This window comes from Antedon mediterranea, chromosome 2 (assembly GCF_964355755.1).
Source record: "Antedon mediterranea chromosome 2, ecAntMedi1.1, whole genome shotgun sequence".
Taxonomy (NCBI): Eukaryota; Metazoa; Echinodermata; class Crinoidea; order Comatulida; family Antedonidae; genus Antedon; species Antedon mediterranea.
Window position 1 is genome coordinate 39,558,534 of NC_092671.1, and position 20,203 is coordinate 39,578,736.

Sequence of the window (20,203 nt, forward strand, 5' to 3'; positions counted from 1 at the left end):
TTATATACTTTTTAATATTTATTTAATATCTATAATATTTGTTATATAAGTAAATAAGTAAATGTTAGTATTACATGATACGGGAAATAAATTTGTATATATTAAATTTTATATTAGAACGTAATTTATAGTATGAGTCTTAACATACCATAGAGGAATAAATAACTAACAATTGAATATGTTGCAGATGGCATATTCTTATGCTAATCAATACATTGACTAAATACAGTAAAAATAAACTTAAAATTGTTGTGGCCATTGAGTGTGTGTGGTACAGTGTGTTGGACATTGGACTACTGATCATGAGATCGTGGTTCGAATCCAACTCTCGCCACATCGCTTGTATTCTTAGGCAAGATACTTTACTTAAGTATATGGTGTACGCTAAAGTACTATCAAATCTAAGTTTGTATTATATCGTGCATATTTATTTATAAGGCTGCTAGATGACTTACAATGACACTGTATAAAGTTGACAAAATATAGTGACAATGTATAAAGTTGAGAAAATATTAATTAGTAACAATAAATGTATAAAGAGACAATTATTAAAAAAAATATTAGTGAAAATAAATAAGGTATAAATAATAATAACAATTGTGTTTTACCTCATTTTCATAATTATCATCGTTTTGAAAATCTTTGGATGAGAGCATCCAAATCCATGACAGAACCAACACCAACTGTGGAATCCATAGATATAAAGTCAGCTAAATTGTTGCTAGTATCTGAAACAAATAAGAATGTATTGTGTTACTTATGTAATATGTAAAGCAAGGCAATGGTAGAGTGAGTCTGGGGTATTTAAGAAACCAACATTATACTGTAAACATATATTCTACACCTACACACTTTTTTTAAAGTTTTAAACTCTGTCTACACTATCAAACTAGTTTGACAAAAAATGTGCGGCCAAATATGGTAGTGATATGACATCATCATGTCCATAAATGGGCATATATTTTTTGTCCATTGTGTATGAAAGATTGGGGATGATGAACTCATATTCTACCACCCCTGTGCGGCAGAATTTCTACAATTTCAACATACCGACAGAAGCTGTACCATTACCTGCAGTTGATATGCATGGGTAGGTCGGAGGTGGCTTCAACCAATCACCATTAGCTGCTTTCATGTGTGATCTATCAGATGCAAATTTTTCTAGAAACACTGTACCAGGAACCATTCTGAACTTCCTTATATGGATATAAAGAAAAAAATACATTTTCTAACAATCAAAATAACCTCACAGACGGTGAAATACATGATCGTGATGTATTGTCCCCAAAAACATGAAAAATGAAGATTAATTAAATCAGACTGTCAATAGGTTAATATTGTAGTTTTAAGTTAATCACTTTCATAGAAAAAAAAACAGGTAAAAAAATAAAATAACAAATGGTTAAATTCAACTAAAAATCCATCCAATTTGACACTTTTTTGCTTTAAATTACAGTTTTTTAAGGTAAATAAATTTCGTTTAGATCCAATTTTTGGTCATAGTGGATAACTTTTTACGTGACAATTAAATGGCATATTAAAAAAAAAATTATAAAAATTATTTTTCAGGGGAACAACATATCTTTAAATGTTTACCTGTGATACTTTTGTTGCATTAGGTTCTCATCTCGGATTGCTTTTTGTATGTAATCATCAAATGATGATGGAAAACTAAGCCAAGTGTCAAGATCATAAATATGACAACCTTCAGCTTCCTCGTAGATTAAAATCACATGATAATCCTAAATAAAAAAGAATATTGATGAAAAAAATATTATTATTGTTTGTTCGTTTTAAAGCAAAAATAAAGTCTCATTGAAATACCAACCAACATCAAGTTAGGGAATGTTTATTAGATTTGTGATGCTTAAATTATCGCTAATCCACAAAAATGTTTCTCAGGTGTAAAACAAAACAATTGTATCAGTAAAAAGTGTTTGCATATTTACAACGACAGGGCTAATTATAATAAATATATATTACCCAGACAACAAAACTGCCTTGCTCAGCACTTCTTTGTTCCCAAATTGGTATCTGCAAATTAAAAATGTATAACTATAATTTAAAAAAGACACAAAAGCACAATCAGTCATGAATATAATAATACATTACTCAAAAGTTAAGGAATAAATGTTGGTGCTATCCTACAGTACTAACTATACGATAGTAGTAAAGGCTACAAATCCACTAAACAGTACTATCTACTCTAACAAATTTAAAATCCCTTATTATTAACATTCCCAGACTGAACAGGATAAAAACTAAATTGTTTTATATTTTTGATCTTTCAAAATTCAGGGGAAAAATTTACCATTTTTGTATTGTTTGAAATGAACACTGCATATACATTTTTCAACTGCTGCAGTCTACCACCATCCTGTAACTTGCTGCATAACTTCCAAACGTTTTCCTCACTTTAAAAACAATGTATTTTCGATGTGATGGGATTTTTAAGAAGAGATGGCATCTCATTATTAATTTTATTATGGGACTACACATACTACCACTTTGTTTGCTTATTTATGATTAGTTAGGGGAGAAGTATTTAATTAGACTCTGGATGTGTGCCTAACTAACAGAAGCCCATAAATAGCAGCCAGGTCCTCTACTGCTACTTGTGTAGTAGAGACCGGTGTAAGATTTAAATCTGTCCGGTGTTTGAAAGTGTCCACTGGACAATTTTCAGCATTGAATATTGTAATACTAGCTGTTGAAAATGGCCGCAACCACCCGGGCAGCTTTCATCGATAAAAAAGTAGGACCATCGAGACATCGACATCATATTAACCCCGTAAAAACTAGGGCACTGGACGTTCACCAACTCCCGTTAGGGTAATTATAATTCCTTAGAATACCAACTTGAATCGCAAAATATCAAGTGGATTGAAATAAATATTACTATTATTATATCTGGAGACATATAGTCTAATCAAATTAAATTGTTTGTTTTTGATTGAGTATATACAACCTGTTGTCAATTTGAAGTAAATCGACAACTTGAAAAATATATAGCCTACTGTATTATTATTTCGAGGGAATGAATATCACTAAATCATATAGGCATAGGGCCTACCTATTTCGTTATCTCGAAATATTATTTCATTCGAAATTCGAATTACTACTTCGCGAGAGAACGAAATAATTTCCCTCGAAATTATTTCGTTCTCTCGATCATCATCATCATCATCATCATCATTCCTTGTCTCGAAGTAGTAATTCGTTTTTTATATTATTCAGTTCTTGAAATCTTATTTTGTTCTCCCTAAATATATTCGTTCCCTCAAAATATTTTTCAGTTCTCAAAATATTATTTTGTAATATTCATAATACTGCTACTAATTTAATAATATCAACTGATAACAAAAGTTCTTTAAACAAGTAAGTTCGTCATTGTTAAAGTCAGTTCTTTTTCATTATATTTTTTTCACAGATGCCTGATTTTTGTTTTTATTTAATAAAACATTGAATTGGTTAGTCACAATATTTGCTTTGTTTCTAGAGACTTTACATTATTTATTTATTTATCTAAAATACATTTGAAAAATATTGTTGATGCATATTACCAAAAAATATTTGTTTTTTATATTTTATATGGCAAAATAAACACCTTAATTGCGCATCCTAATTATTCGTTCACTCAAGGGTATTTCGGTTTTTTGTTTTTTTCGAATATTAGGGTATTTCGTTCCCAATACAAACAGTCCAATACCGTTATACATCAAATTCATAGAATAATGGCTTATATTGAAATGAAGCGTTTAAAACGTCTTTGCCACAATGTCTGTACATGCAGCTGAGTTTAAAAAATCGCGGTTGTATTTTTGTTTTATATGGACATATAAACATAGAAACCACCAGCTAATACCAGAAATACCAACAGCTTATGTATCAATTTTTAAAATCAACACCAGCTAATTTAGAACGGTCAGCAGATAATGTAGTAACGAAAATTGCCTCACAGCTAATGTTGAAAATATTGTATAATTTAAAAACCTGTCTACATCATGTGAAAATGCATTTCTTTACTTACTGGTAGCTATCCATCTATCCGCGTCTCGTAAGTGACCAACCAACAACCACTTCTAGTAAGTAACCACCTCTATTGAACGACCACCGTCTCTGATAATCGCCCACCATCTCTTAACGACCACACCACTCGTCAAGGACGAGCTATTTTAAAGGACCACCACCTCGGCTTCTCATAATCAACCTCATGACGGACTACCTCTCTTAACGACCACGCCTAAAGTGTCGACCTCTCTATAAAAAAAAACGTCCACCTCTCCACTGGGACCACTTCTCATAATCGACTACCATCCGTAACGACCACCTTTCGCAAATTACCACCTCTATTGAGGTGGTCACTTACGGGAGGTGTAGTCGGTAAAAGAAGTGGTCGTCTACGAGCGGTGGTAGTTTATGAAAAGCAGTCCCTTATGAGAGGAGGTTACCCCTTCAGGAAGTTGTCCATTGTGAGAAGCGGTCCTTTAACAGAGGTAGTCCCTTTTAAATATTAAAGGTGGTCGCTAACAAGGGTAGTTGCTTACGATCAGAGTGCTACGTTTTGAAAGCCGATCACTTACGAGAGGTGGATAGACTGACAGCTAAACTAAGTAGAGAAATATATTTGCACATGATTTAGACATTTAGGTTTGTAAAATATATAATTATTATTTTATTAGCTGGCGATATTAACTACATCAGCTGTGAGGCAATTTTCGTTACTTCATTACCTGTTGAGTTGTATATTAGCTAATGTTGATTTTTATTTAATAAATAACTGTTGGTGTTTCTACATTAGCTAGTTCTAGGTTTTACTACATGGGTGGATTTGACAGTTTCGACGACATTTGCTGCCGTTTTCTACACTAGCGGTTTTGAACAGGGACTAGTGTAAAGGAAATGCCACAAGTTGTGTTTTTTTTTTTTTTTTATTTATTGTTTTGTGTACTAAAGTGGCAGCATAATCAGTATTTATTTTTACCAGATGTCCAGCAAGGGTAATGTCCCATAACTCAGGCCACAATTGTCAGGTCAACCTCAAAACAGCGGCTCTCGGGAGATATTAATTACCGGTAGTCGTGTTAACTGTCATCTGTTATTTGTCAGGAGAAGGGGTGCGAACTTGCCATATCTCAAATTAAGATTACGCTTACCATGAATATGATTTCATTACAAGAATTATATACCACAGTATGTTACGTAATTTAATTCTCTTATTTTAAAAAATAACTAAATAAATTAGTATATGATTCTAGTATAAGTATTATAAAAAATGTTTCTTTTTAATATACAGGGAGCGGGGGTTGCCTCAAAGCCTGAACGGTTTTAATACGAACTTATGTACTATAATATTATTTTACGTAGATTACTATTTAATATTATTTTATTTATTTAACAACATATTTATACAGGATTATACACAATCAAGTAGAAATATACTTGTTTTGCATTGTGGTCCTGTCGACAAAAACGGATACAAATTTAAATACAATTTCAATTAATATTATAATATAATTTGAGATGAACGTATAATATGTAATAAAGAATAACTATATGATTATATTTTATACTCCTATCTGAATGTGCTATTTATTGTGTAATAGAACGACTGAAGCGTTTACCAATAAGAGTATCTTCGAAATTTAATTTAATAAATGGCATTTCCCTCCAATAGTTTTTTTCTCTCATTTTTTGTGTACTTGCCACTGTAATAAATTACCATTCCCTAACCATGAACATTCTAGAATAAGATGTTTACATTTAAGACATCATGTATAATTAATATAATAACAATCAGGAACATTCCAGTATGCTATTAATAGAAACTGTAATCAAATAGAATAAGAAGTATAAAGAATGATATAGAAGGATAGGAACATCTTGTATATAAAGGGATGTAAAACTATTGTCATGTTGTTGGATATTAGAGGTTGGATATTAGATTGTAAAAGTTATTGTGAAGCTGTTGTTTAAAGTGCTTACTGGGTTGTTGAAAGTTGAAGTTGATTGAAATTAAAGATTTGTTTTTGAGTTATTTTACAACTTTGTGGATTTGGTGTGTATACTTTTATGTCACAAGGGAGTTTCTAAAGTATTTTCAACCGCTCGGAAACATACGTAAAAGGAGTTCGTGACATCCACTTAAGGCACAAAGTTTAAATTATAGGCCTACACCTGACAAAACTGTTTGCTCTTTCTTCTAATCGGCAATTGGTTAAAACAAATGTAGCAAGAAGCTGATTGGCTCAATGTTTGTTCAAAACCTCCTACATTTAAAAAATCATTCACTTTGCTTGCAAAGTTCCAATCACGGTGTTGTTCGTTACAATCTGCCTTCTTTCTATTTTTACTTATTATCATTATGGCCGATCATGAGTTTGATGCCTTGAGAAACTATCTACAAAACAACGTTTATCCTGTAAATTATTCTGAAATATTAAAACGAAGTTTGCGACGGAAAGCCAAGAACTTTACAATTCTTCGTGATATCTTGTATTACAAACAACATTCTGGTAGATTGTTGCGTGTATTGTTACCGAAAGAAAAAAACGAAGTGTTAAACAGTATCCATAAGCAGGCACATGGTGGTCACTTGGGTGTCAACAAAACGTAAGTTTAAAGTTTGTCAATTAAATAATATTTAAGCTTCGATAAGTTTCTGGGTGACTTTAAAACTGTTTATATGTTTGGCCAGGTGGAATGCCATCCTGAGATGAGTATTAGTAATTAGTACAGCATTGTTTTTAAATGATTTTATACGTAATTTTACTTTCTGTGGACCACAGAATTCGAAACAAATGATTAAATGAATGAATTAAATGAATAATAACTAATACTTATCAATTGAAAAATGTATAATGACCGTGTACATTATGAAGTTAGTATTTTATATATAGATTCAAACATATTTTTATACCTCCATGAATGAAAAATATGTTAAGTCGATAATAATTTCTACTCAATATATTATCGCAATTAATTGTATAAATATATTGAAGTTGAACATAAAATATCACATGTAAAAAATACAAAACATATATTGGCATTCAATAATTAATCAAAAATGTTCCGAATATGAGCACTGTTTCAATAATTTGACAGATTATTATTATATAATTTACACAGTGCTACACAACGCATATATCTTTAGTTCAAAATTAAGATATCTCTTTTAATAAAGATAGATTATTTCAATTGAAAACTAAGATGTCTTACTTTTTAAAAGAAATATCTATGTTAATAGATATTTTTTTGTAGGCTTATTACACCTCGAAAAACCAAGAAGAATACAGTACAACTAGCTCTATCTATAATAGTAATGTTTTAGTTTTATAACAGTTCATATACGGTACTCTACACGTGCCCACTGCATAACTAACACAGAAAAAAATCCACTTGTGATATTCCGAATGGGACAAGAATCTTCCATTCTAAATATCTTGGTAAGTAAGTAATATAGAGATATCCCTCATGAGAGATATCTTAGTTTTAAATAGTGATACAAATACTTCCCGAATGAAAACTTATTCAGGTCTTGGTATAATAAATATGTTCAATATTAGTTGCTCACTCATAATGCAAAAAGCCATATCAGTATTAACTTTCGTTCGTTTAAAATGTATACTTATGAAAGAAAACACAATTTGACAAAAAAAAAGGTAAGGAAGAAGACTTTTATTATGTAACTTTAAAGTGGATTATTACATTTTTTTTTAGGGAATACTTCTTAAAAAAAAACGCATTTTCAATAACAAAACTAGTTTCCAATCCCCCGGTAATGGAGTAAAACCACCTGCAGCTTATGTAATGAAAAAAATTAACACCATGTAGAACGATCAACAACGAATGTAGGAACGAAAATTGCATCCCAGCTAATGTAGGACTATCGCCAGCTAATGTAGAAAATATATATTTTACAAACCTAAATGTCTAAATCATGTGCAAATGCATCTGTTTACTTAGCTATCCATCTATCCACGTCTCGTAACCGACCAACTTTCTAAAACGACCACACATCGTAAGCAACCAACTCTTTTAAGGGACCGTTTCTCATAATCGACTTCCTCTCTCGTAACGACAACTTTTTTGGGTGACCACCTCTATTAAACGGCCATCGTCTCTGTTAAGGGATCGCTTCCCATAATCGACCAACTATTGTAAGTGATCACATCCTCTCATTATGGACCGCTTCTCATAATCGACCACCTCTCGTAGTAAGCGACCACCTCTCTTAACAACCACAACTCTCGTAAGCGACCGCTTTTTATTTTCGACCGCCTCTCGTAAGTGATGATCTCTTTTAGAAGACCACCATATCTCTAAATGGACCGCTTCTCATAATATACCAACTCTTGTATAAATCACCTCTCTTAAGTGACCACTTCTAATAAACGACCTCTCTGTTAGGAGACCGCTTCTCATAATCGATCACATATCGTAAGCGACCACCTCCCTTATCGACCACATCTTTCGTAAGTGACCACCTATTTTAAAGGACCACTACCTCTCGCAATCTACCATTGTGGCTCACTAAAAAGTACCCGGTTTCCTTAATAGGGTGTCCTCTACATTTTAAAAATAAATAAATTTAACCAGTATGTAGTGTTAAAACGTATATATTTCCCCTTGTTTATTTTAAAAAAAAAGTGGCGATTTTTATATCTACTCTGTCGCACATTCACCAAGCGTACACAATAATTCTAGTAGGACAATTAATTATTTATACTTTTCAAGTTAGTTTTTTATTGCCTGAGTGAATTATTACCAGATTGAGGGCGTAGTTATTTTGTATGGGAGGCTGCACTCAATTTGAAGTTTATATGGGGGTATTTAGAATGTAAACACGGTACAATCAGGGAGATGTAAATCTCCCTGGTACAATGTGACACGGAATCATCACGGACTGATGGACATTTTTCATAGAAGGTATCTTTTCCCTTTTCAATATTCATTTATCATTGTCAAATAAAAAAACTAGAAACATAGATAAATATTAAAAGTTAATTAATCAGTGCTTGCCTTAAACGAAAAGTTAAAATATATGGAACGCCAAACTGTAATGTTATTATAATGCATTGATGAGAATGGTGATGTGAACTGCGGTAATAAATAATAAATAATATTAAAAAACAAAATAAAATTAAAATATTTAAAGAATCCATAATACAGTTTTAAGGTCAATAGTAAACCTACAAAGAGATTGAATATCATCAATACAATAAACACATTTTTTTTTTTTTTTTAACAGTTGGAAAAAGATACGCGAAAGGTATTATTGGAAGGGGTCATTTGATGGTGTTCGTAATTTTATAGCCGCCTGTGATCAGTGCCAACGGAAAGAAGTTTTAAAAAAAGCAAAAGTGCCACTTCAACCTATACCCGTAACAGATACTGCTTTCAGACAGATCGGTATGGATATTGTTGGGCCTTTGGTAAAGACAGAAAATGGTAAGGTATCTCATGACAAATTACTGAAAAACAAAAATGCTGTGACTGGATAAAAAAGCTAAATCAAAACGTAAAAGTAAAAAGCAAGAAGACATGAATGAAATACGTTCAGAAAACTTTGTAATTCATTCTTCAGGGCCTAAAATTACAGTTAATAATTAGTTCTGTTCGGCCTTTATTGTAATAGGGCTGAACTTAAATTTATTATTGTAAAGGCACAAGCGCAATTTCTGTGAGGTTTCTTGAAATTGTTAACTAAACTAAAATTATGACAGTTCTCTTTTTTACACTGTCAACAAAAACTAGATTTACCAAGAATCAGATGCTCTTATTATTGTCACCGGATTTACATCGATTATGGCTATACTGTAATAATCTTTATTTCTGCCTGTTTTAATTTGATCCAAACCATGACTGGGGTAATACTGTTCAGCGCATAGAGGTTTTACAACATTAGGCGCTATGTAAATCCACGATATTATTATTGTTCTTGTTCTTATTATATTTATTGATATTAATATTGTTATTATTATTGTTATTTCATTCGTACAGTTCGGGTGTTGTACATCTCATCATGACATTTTGACACTACTATTATTACGGCTTATTATATTATTATTTGCTGTGTTTCAGGTAATCGGTACTTACTTGTATTTACGGAGTAGGCCTACCTTACCAAATGGGTGGAAGCTGATGCAATTCCAGATAAATCTGCTAAAACAGTGCTGAGATCTTTTATTGATTTTGTCTGCAGACATGGAACACCTTCTATATTGATTACAGACCAGGGTAGAGAGTTTTGTAATGAGCTGAATGACAGCTTCTGTAAGCTGATTGGGGTAGACCACATAGTTGCCTCACCATACCATCCTCAAACAGGCGGGCAAACGGAGCGCTTTAACAGAACACTTTGCACAATGCTTATGACGTTGACCAACGCAGACCAAAATGACTGGGATATACAACTCCCATACGTGTTGTTTGCCTACAGAACATCCGAGCACAAGTCTACGAAATGTGACCCATTCTCATTAGTTTACGGTAGAAAGGCTGTGTTGCCTGTAGAATTACGTATTCCCATCGTTTCGTCTAATAAAGATGACATATCCGGAACTGTTCCTTTAAAAATAAGAGTGGACGCTTTTTTGAAACTCAAAGATTCAAGGAGAAAGGCATCAGAAAATATCAAAAAAGCACAGAAAAAGCAAAAACATTATCATTATGCTGGTGTTAAAAGCAACACGTACTATGCAGGAGATCAAGTGCTCTTGCAGAATTCCAGAAATTTGTCAAGAAAGGGAGGCAAACTTAATGCTCGATGGACTGGTCCATATATTATAGAAAAAGTCCTCACTCACAATACATATCGACTAAAAGGAAGAAGGGCTATTGTTAACGGAAACAAGATCAGACATTACAAGTCCGATAAAACAACCTCTTTGAACTGTCCATCATCAAGCACTAAACAGAAATGTAATACCAATGATAAGCATCTCCCTCCAAAGAAACGAAAGCGAACGCCAGACATCCCACCTGAAGTAACGCACCATGATAACATACCTACATCCAAGAATGGTGATATCACACCGGATGATCACATTATTAACATACCTACATCCAAGAATGTTGATGATAACGATAACAGACCTACATCCAAGAATTATGATATCACACCGGATGATCACATTAACATACCTACATCCAAGAACGATGATATCACACTGGATAATCACGATAACATACCTACATTAGACAATGATAATGTCGCACCGGATGATGACCATGACAACAGTAGGCATGTATCTGATAGTGATGTGGTATACCTCAACACGAAAACTTCAAGAAAGTTATTCTTTCCTGTCGATGCCAATTGGCAGCTTGAAAAGGCAGCACCATTTGGTATCAATGTCAAAAATTTTCACAAAACTCACTTAAAATGTGAAATGGACAAGGCAGCCAGGCCTACTAAAGTTGTTAATATGAGAGGGGACGGCAACTGTCTTTTTAGGGCTTTGAGTTATATTCTCTTTGGTGTCCAGAACTACCATGTAGTTGTACGGGATTACATACTAAACTATATGTCCATGAACAAAAACCTATTTGAAAAAATTGAATCCAGATCATTTGAACGATACGTGGAAGACACGAGAATGGGGGAATATGGGACATGGGGTTCGGACATCGAAATCATGGCATTTGCGACCATGTCAAATACGAATGTTTATGTTTACAGTAAATATGGAAGAAGGAAAGGGCTTCCACATTATGAATGGTTGAAATATGCACCAATAAGTAATCAGTTTGGTGATTTAGTATCTGAAAGAAACATCTACCTATCAAACTTATGTGCACACTTTGAGCCTGTCCTGGATGTAGACAAGAAAACTTATGACGCTGAATTAAAATACACTCGTACACCATACGCACCAATCAAAAACCACCTTGCACGGAAATACTGGGATATTGTATCCGATGTGACCCTCAATGCTGCTCTGGTAGATAATTACGAAGATGAAGCGGTAATGCGTTCCGAAGGCATTATGGACGTTATATACGTATCTGAATTCACGGACACACATTATGACATTGAAGCAGTCAACCATCTAAAAGATGATATCGATCCAAATATATTCAATTTGCTTTGTGACATGGAACATTTCCCGGAAAGGATTCATCAGAGCAACAATGAAGTACCTGGACAATTATATGTTGATTCATACAACGTCACTCTTTAACTGTAGGCCTACCTATGACCGGTAATCTCAACATACACAGAAGCATTAAATGGTGAAAAGGGTATTTGTTTACCTTATAGAGGTAAGTTTCGTTAATGCTTTGATTTTTTACAGGTGCTTCCGTCAAGAGGAGATTGTCGGCTTTGTCTGAAACTCATCGACGAAGAAATACCAATTGCATTTGTCGGACCAGAAAGAAGAACATAGATTCACCACAGCGGCTAATTAAAGCGTCACCATCTTTCATTGAATCAACAGAAGACGAATATCTGAGCATAAGTACGTCAAAGGCTCAAGGGGTCTAATGGCAGGTAACAACAGATCAAATACAGTGTGTCCAGTGTAAACATGCAATGATGTGTCATGCGCCCTGCTTTGATCGCTACAAGGATTAAAAAATTAATTAAAAAGCAAATTGTATAAAAGAATAACGCGACTAAAGGTCCGGTAAGGTAAAAGTACGTGAATTAGATTGTAACTAGTGTTTATTTTTATTGTATTTTTATGTTTAAAAAACTTTTTCATATTTACAACTCATATGATTCTGTTTCATAATGTTATGCAATTTTCTTCTATAATATGTTTTCTTTGGTCAAAGGGGCACATACAAACGTGCAACCTACCCTCGCTATGATCATCAACCTTGACGTGGTAGCGAGGCTTGCGTGCTTCCAATGTATTGGTAGCCAGACCAATGATGATCAATAACAAAGTAAAATAAATACAAACACACTTACTGAAACAAGTTTTAATAGCAATAAATAAATAAATAAATAAATATTTTTCTGTAACTATTGTTCATTATTATTACACTATTATTATTTTATCCTGTTAATATAAGTAATGATCAATGATATATAATTTATGTTTACAAAACTCGTTCATATTTACAACTCATTCTGACAAGACAACAACATTTAATATTTTTGTAATTCACAATTCATACATTTATTTGTAATGTATTCATGAATTTGCTTTTCCTTCATCCAATCTACATAGTAGATATATGAAGCTATTGTTCTAACCACGTGACTATGTAGCATAGAACATTAATTCTAAACCGCCCGGTAATATACTGAAATTTAATTAATTAATTTGAAACGATAAAGATGAGGAAATCTGTGAGAATGAGTTAAAGTCGCCCCAACCGAGACTCGAACTCGGACCGCCTGCTTGATATGCAGATGTCCTAACCGTTAGACCACTGGGGCTTTCACGGTATTGTTCGAACTCGATTGGATAGCGACTCTTTAACATTCTCGGCGTGGTACGGCGGAACAGCACTAGTCCTCAGTTGTAAACACAACAGGCATAGAAATAAATTCCAAACCGCCCGGTGATACACTGAAAATGATTTAATTAATTTTTGAAACGATAAAGATGAGGAAATCTGAGAGAATGAGAAAAAGTCGCCCCAACCGAGGCTCGAACTCGGACCGTCGGCTTGATATGCAGTTGCCCTAACCATTAGACCACTGGGGCTTTCATGGTATTGTTCTTTAACTCGACCGGATAACGACCCTTTAACATTCTCGGCGTGGTACGGTTGGAACACAATATATATATATATATATATATATATATATATATATATATATATATATATATATATATATATATATATATATATATATATATATATATATATATATATATAATCAAAGAGCTGCATAGGCAGGATATATAAAAAAATCAAGATCAAATAAGTTAAAACTGCCTCAATATAGATTTATTTTAACGACATGTTTCGGGCATAGCCCATCATCAGGTGAAAAGAATTGTAACAAAGGATAACATATATAAGTCACAAAATTACATAATAAAACAAATCAACCAATCAAAAATGTTAACAAACAAAAGGCATAGTTATAAAGGCACGCCTCCAAAAGCTATGGTGTACAAAGCAGGAATGGTTGCTTATAAAGCAGGAAATTTAAAACAAAGACAAAAGCTTCAAGTGTAAATAATAGTTAATATGTGAATGTCTCTGGCAAAATTAATGTTTAAAGGATCTAAATTGTACATTTATGCCGGTAGGGGCAAGAGTGCCAAGCTTTACAATTATTCTTTCTTCTATAATTCTACGAGATGTCTCGGAACCATTACATACTTTAACACCAGAAATAGTAATATCCGAAAGGGAATGCTCATTATTACAAAAATGGGTGGCTACAGGTAATCCGGGAGTCTTTAGTTTAATAGACCTTAAATGTTCTACAAACCTATCACCTAACCTGCGTTTAGTTTCACCAATATAAAGCATATTACATTTAGTACACGAAATACAATAAACTAGATTTCTAGTGGTGCACGTAATACGATCTGTGATCACATAATTACCAGAAGGTCCTACTATTTGGTTTGAACATGAAACGTAATTACATGTCGAACATCTATTTCTATTACATTTGAATGTTCCAATTGATTCATTACCTTTGTTTTGTAATTTAGATTTAACTAAAGTGTCTTTAATGCTTTGATCACGTCTGTAAGCTATCATGGGTGGTTCTTGAAAAATATCTTTTGTAGCGGATTTATCTTCAGTCAAAATTGAAAAGTTATCGCGAACAATGTTAATAACCTTCTTATTCATAGGATGATACGTGAGGACTAGAGGTATGCGGTCACAAGCATTTGTATTATGTGTAGGTTGCAATGTGTCCTCGTGCGTTAACTGGCAAACTTTTCTTAGAGATTTCACAGTAATGTCAGATGGATATTCGCGTGCATTGAAAAAATCGATCATCTCAGATGCTTTGATGTTAAAGTCATCATCATCGCTACATAAACGTCGAAGTCTAACAAGTTGCGAATACGGTATAGCATTCTTACAAGCTGGAGGATGCGAAGAGTTGTAATTTAGATAAGTGTGCGCGTCAGTATCTTTGTAGTGGACGGATGTAGAAAGACCAGGTTTATCAATAGATAAACTAATATCAAGGAAAGGCACACACTTGTCAGAAATTTCATGAGTAAACTTTATAGCAGGATGAAAATTGTTCACAAAGTTAATGAACTCATTAAGTTCATCTAAAGTTCCCGACATAACACCAACACAATCATCAATATACCGTTTGAATAAATCTGGTTTCTTTCCCTTATAATCTCGTAACACATTCTGCTCAAAATACCCCATAAAGAGGCAAGCAAAGTTAGGTCCCATTTTTGTACCCATGCTTATCCCAGAAACTTGCCGAAAAAACTTTCCATTGAAGTTGAAGGCTGTAGTATTAAGTACAAGTTCAGCGAGACGTAGTATTGTCGATATATATATATATATATATATATATATATATATATATATATATATATATATATATATATTCATTCCATATATATGTTCTATAGTTCAGTAACAAGTGTACATTATTGTAAATATAACAAATACATATATATATATATATATATATATACAGACAGTAACAAGTGTACATTATTGTAAATATAACAAATACATATATATTATATATATATATATATGTATATGTATTTGTTATATTTACAATAATGTACACTTGTTACTGAACTATGGAGAATTTTTTTTTTCCGAAATAAAAGAAGAATGAATGAATGAATTTATTTTCAATCTTTCTACATAACAACAAATATATAGTATAACAGGGGAGTAGCGGAAAAGCAAAAGTAAAGTAAATTTGAACCAGCCAAACATGTATGAAACATTATCCAGTAAGCACATTTTATAAGAAGCTTTTGTTTATTAAAATGGGTTTCTCTGAAATTCCAGAAGTTTATTAAACATTGAAAATAACACAATCGCCTTTAAACAAAATGCTGTTCAAAAAAAGAATCGGTTGAAGCAAGCGTTCTTATAACATCCGATAAAATGAAGGTTCAATAAAGTAGCCCTATTAACAAATGTATGAGGTCTCAGGCCTATCCCATATTAATTATTTGTATAGATACATTAATTTTAAGATTCCAGATACCGAATTGTTGTTTTTTTACATAACAAGTCATTTTTTCTTTGAATATAAATTCTGATTTAAGGACAAAATACTAAAATAAATACTTACACCAAAGGTGCATAAAAACGTGTTGATGTGGCGCTATATCGATGTCATTATCTTTGCATTCACCCTAGACGCACATAGTGTGACACCCCTACCATATTCTCGATGTGACGATCAATGTACCAATTAACATAATACTTCAGTAAAACTGATTATGTTTTTTCAAGAGATCAGCTATATCGTGTTGATTATAAAAAGGTGCAACTTTTAATTGATTGGGGATTAAACAAGTAAACTATTTATTCTTCTTGTCTTTACTCGTACAAAATAATATAACGGTCGCTAATTGGAAGTGTTTAAACTAAAGTGATCTATAATTGGAAGAGGACCCGTACAATTACTTGTTTTTTATCACATGATTATAAACTATTTATTCTTCTTGTCTTAACTAGTATTTATTCTTCTTGTCTTTATTCATACAAAATAATATAACGGTCGCTAAATGGAAGTGTCTTAAAGTAAAGTGACCTTTAATTGGAAGAGGACCAGTACAATTACTTATTTTTTATCACATGATTAAAATCTATTTATTCTTCTTGTCTGTACTCATACAAAATAATATAACGGTCGCTAATTGGAAGTGTCTTAAAGTAAAGTGATCTTTAATTGGAAGAGGACCAGTACAATTACTTGTTTTTTATCACATGATTAAAATCTATTTATTCTTCTTGTCTGTACTCATACAAAATAATATAACGGTCGCTAAATGGAAGTGTCTTAAAGTAAAGTGACCTTTGATCTTTCATTGGAAGAGGACCAGTACAATTACTTATTTTATATCACATGATTATAAACTATTTATGCTTCTTGTTTTTATTCATAAAAAATAATATAACGGTCGCTAATTGGAAGTGTTTTAAAGTAAAGTGATCTTTCATTGGAAGAGGACCAGTACAATTACTTGTTTTTTATCACATGAATAAAATCTATTTATTCTTCTTGTCTGTACTCATACAAAATAATATAACGGTCGCTAAATGGAAGTGTCTTACAGTAAAGTGACCTTTAATTGGAAGAGGACCAGTACAATTACTTATTTTTTATCACATGATTAAAATCTATTTATTCTTCTTGTCTGTACTCATACAAAATAATATAACGGTCGCTAATTGGAAGTGTCTTAAAGTAAAGTGATCTTTAATTGGAAGAGGACCAGTACAATTACTTGTTTTTTATCACATGATTAAAATCTATTTATTCTTCTTGTCTGTACTCATACAAAATAATATAACGGTCGCTAAATGGAAGTGTCTTAAAGTAAAGTGATCTTTCATTGGAAGAGGACCAGTACAATTACTTGTTTTTTATCACATGATTAAAATCTATTTATTCTTCTAATTGTCTGTACTCATACAAAATAATATAACGGTCGCTAATTGGAGGTGTCTTACAGTAAAGTGACCTTTAATTGGAAGAGGACCAGTACAATTACTTATTTTATATCACATGATTATAAACTATTTATGCTTCTTGTTTTTATTCATAAAAAATAATATAACGGTCGCTAATTGGAAGTGTCTTAAAGTAAAGTGATCTTTCATTGGAAGAGGACCAGTACAATTACTTGTTTTTTATCACATGATTAAAATCTATTTATTCTTCTTGTCTGTACTCATACAAAATTATATAACGGTCGCTAATTGGAAGTGTCTTACAGTAAAGTGACCTTTAATTGGAAGAGTACCCGTACAATTACTTATTTTATATCACATGATTATAAACTATTTATTATTCTTGTCTTTATTCATACAAAATAATATAACGGTCGCTAAATGGAAGTGTCTTGAAGTAAAGTGACCTTTAATTGGAAGAGGACCAGTACAATTACTTATTTTTTATCACATGATTAAAATCTATTTATTCTTCTTGTCTGTACTCATACAAAATAATATAACGGTCGCTAATTGGAAGTGTCTTAAAGTAAAGTGATCTTTAATTGGAAGAGGACCAGTACAATTACTTGTTTTTTTATCACATGATTAAAATCTATTTATTCTTCTTGTCTGTACTCATACAAAATAATATAACGGTCGCTAAATGGAAGTGTCTTAAAGTAAAGTGATCTTTCATTGGAAGAGGACCAGTACAATTACTTGTTTTTTATTACATGATTAAAATCTATTTATTCTTCTAATTGTCTGTACTCATACAAAATAATATAACGGTCGCTAATTGGAAGTGTCTTAAAGTAAAGTGATCTTTAATTGGAAGAAGACCAGTACAATTACTTATTTTATATCACATGATTATAAACTATTTATGCTTCATGTTTTTATTCATAAAAAATAATATAACGGTCGCTAATTGGAAGTGTCTTAAAGTAAAGTGATCTTTCATTGGAAGAGGACCGGTACAATTACTTGTTTTTTATCACATGATTAAAATCTATTTATTCTTCTTGTCTGTACTCATACAAAATAATATAACGGTCGCTAATTGGAAGTGTCTTACAGTAAAGTGACCTTTAATTGGAAGAGGACCAGTACAATTACTTGTTTTTTATCACATGATTAAAATCTATTTATTCTTCTTGTCTGTACTCATACAAAATAATATAACGGTCGCTAATTGGAAGTGTCTTACAGTAAAGTGACCTTTAATTGGAAGAGGACCAGTACAATTACTTGTTTTTTATCACATGATTAAAATCTATTTATTCTTCTTGTCTGTACTCATACAAAACAATATAACGGTCGCTAATTGGAAGTGTCTTAAAGTAAAGTGATCTTTAATTGAAAGAGGACCAGTACAATTACTTGTTTTTTTGTCATATGATTAAAATCTATTTATTATTCTTGCCTTTATTCATACAAAATAATATAACGGTCGCTAATTGGAAGTGTTTAAATTAAAGTGATCTTTAATTGGAAGAGGACCAGTACAATTACTTGTTTTTTATCACATGATTAAAATCTATTTATTCTTCTTGTTTCTATTCATACAAAACAATAATAACGGTCGCTAATTGGAAGTGTTTAAATTTAAGTGATCTTTAATTGGAAGAGGACCAGTACAATTACTTGTTTTTTATCACATGATTATAAACTATTTATTATTCTTGTCTTTACTCATACAAAATAATAAAACGGTCGCTAATTGGAAGTGTTTAATTTTAAGTGATCTTTAATTGGAAGAGGACCAGTACAATTACTTGTTTTTTGTCACATGATTAAAAACTATTATTACTCTTGTCTTTACTCATACAAAACAATAAAAATGGTCGCTAATTGGAAGTGTCTAAACTAAAGTGTTCTTTAATTGGAAGAGGACCAGTATAATTACTTGTTTTTATTACATGATTATTATTATATTGTTATTTATTCTTCTTGTCTTTATTCATACCAAATAATATAATGGTCGCTAATTGGAGGTGTTTTAAGCCAAGTAATCTTTGAAAAATAAAAACTAGTTTGGCATTATTAACAAATAGTGGTCGTTAAAAAAAGACAAGTGCATGCGCAATCACGATCAAAACCTGAATCTCAAATCTCAACCACGGACGGTATTCAATCCAAGGGTCAGACATTATTAAACGCGCCGGACAGCATTAAATTGTTGGAAAACGCCCGCGAACCCGTTGAAACATGCAATTGGACACTATCCAATGCTGAAAAGTGTCCACCCGGACACTTTTGAATGATGGACACATTTCAATCTTACACCGGCTCCACACACAGCAGTATATAATAATATCCTCTGTTCTCGCTAGAGGTTATTTTATCGTACGGCGTAGTAGGAGGCCGGTCTACACATAGAGGCCTAGCTAGCTTGGCATCTACACAGCAGGTACAGATATCGTACTAATTAATGTTTATAAATAAATGCAAAATTACCAATAACAGCTTGTATATATGCATTCATCACGATTAAATAATATGGACACCTCCATGACAACATTTTAAAATTAATTTTCTTTCACAATTATTTCAACACGATGATCCTCGTGTTGATGTTTACAACTAGACTCTTTGCTGTCGTCATATCACT

At 32.2% G+C, this 20,203-nt stretch overlaps 2 protein-coding genes across 2 annotated transcripts; one reads left to right on the forward strand and one right to left on the reverse strand.

Annotated features, from left to right (window-relative positions):
* Positions 1–1,033: 1,033 nt before the first annotated feature.
* On the reverse strand, positions 1,034–20,203 carry LOC140039458 (protein N-terminal glutamine amidohydrolase-like). The gene is made up of 5 exons (XM_072085061.1): positions 20,050–20,203; positions 2,312–2,414; positions 1,984–2,034; positions 1,597–1,742; positions 1,034–1,196 (listed from the first exon to the last, which is right to left on the reverse strand). Exons 1-5 carry the CDS (start codon positions 20,103–20,105, stop codon positions 1,034–1,036), a joined length of 519 nt encoding a protein of 172 aa, XP_071941162.1. The 5' UTR covers positions 20,106–20,203.
* On the forward strand, positions 11,458–12,581 carry LOC140041087 (uncharacterized). The gene is made up of 2 exons (XM_072087474.1): positions 11,458–12,206; positions 12,300–12,581. Exon 1 carries the CDS (start codon positions 11,529–11,531, stop codon positions 12,183–12,185), a length of 657 nt encoding a protein of 218 aa, XP_071943575.1. The 5' UTR covers positions 11,458–11,528; the 3' UTR covers positions 12,186–12,206; positions 12,300–12,581.

Bases quoted from the DNA above. Each gene is read 5' to 3' on its own strand.
- LOC140039458 (XM_072085061.1), bottom strand. From the start codon at position 20,105: ATGGAGGTGTCCATATTATTTAATCGTGATGAATGCATATATACAAGC. The intron at 2,415-20,049 runs GTAATTTTGCAT...TTGTTTTTAAAG, and splicing joins ATATATACAAGCTGTTATTG to TGAGGAAAACGTTTGGAAGT. The intron at 1,197-1,596 runs GTAAACATTTAA...TATCCATATAAG, and splicing joins ATGCAACAAAAGTATCACAG to GAAGTTCAGAATGGTTCCTG.
- LOC140041087 (XM_072087474.1), top strand. From the start codon at position 11,529: ATGTCCATGAACAAAAACCTATTTGAAAAAATTGAATCCAGATCATTT.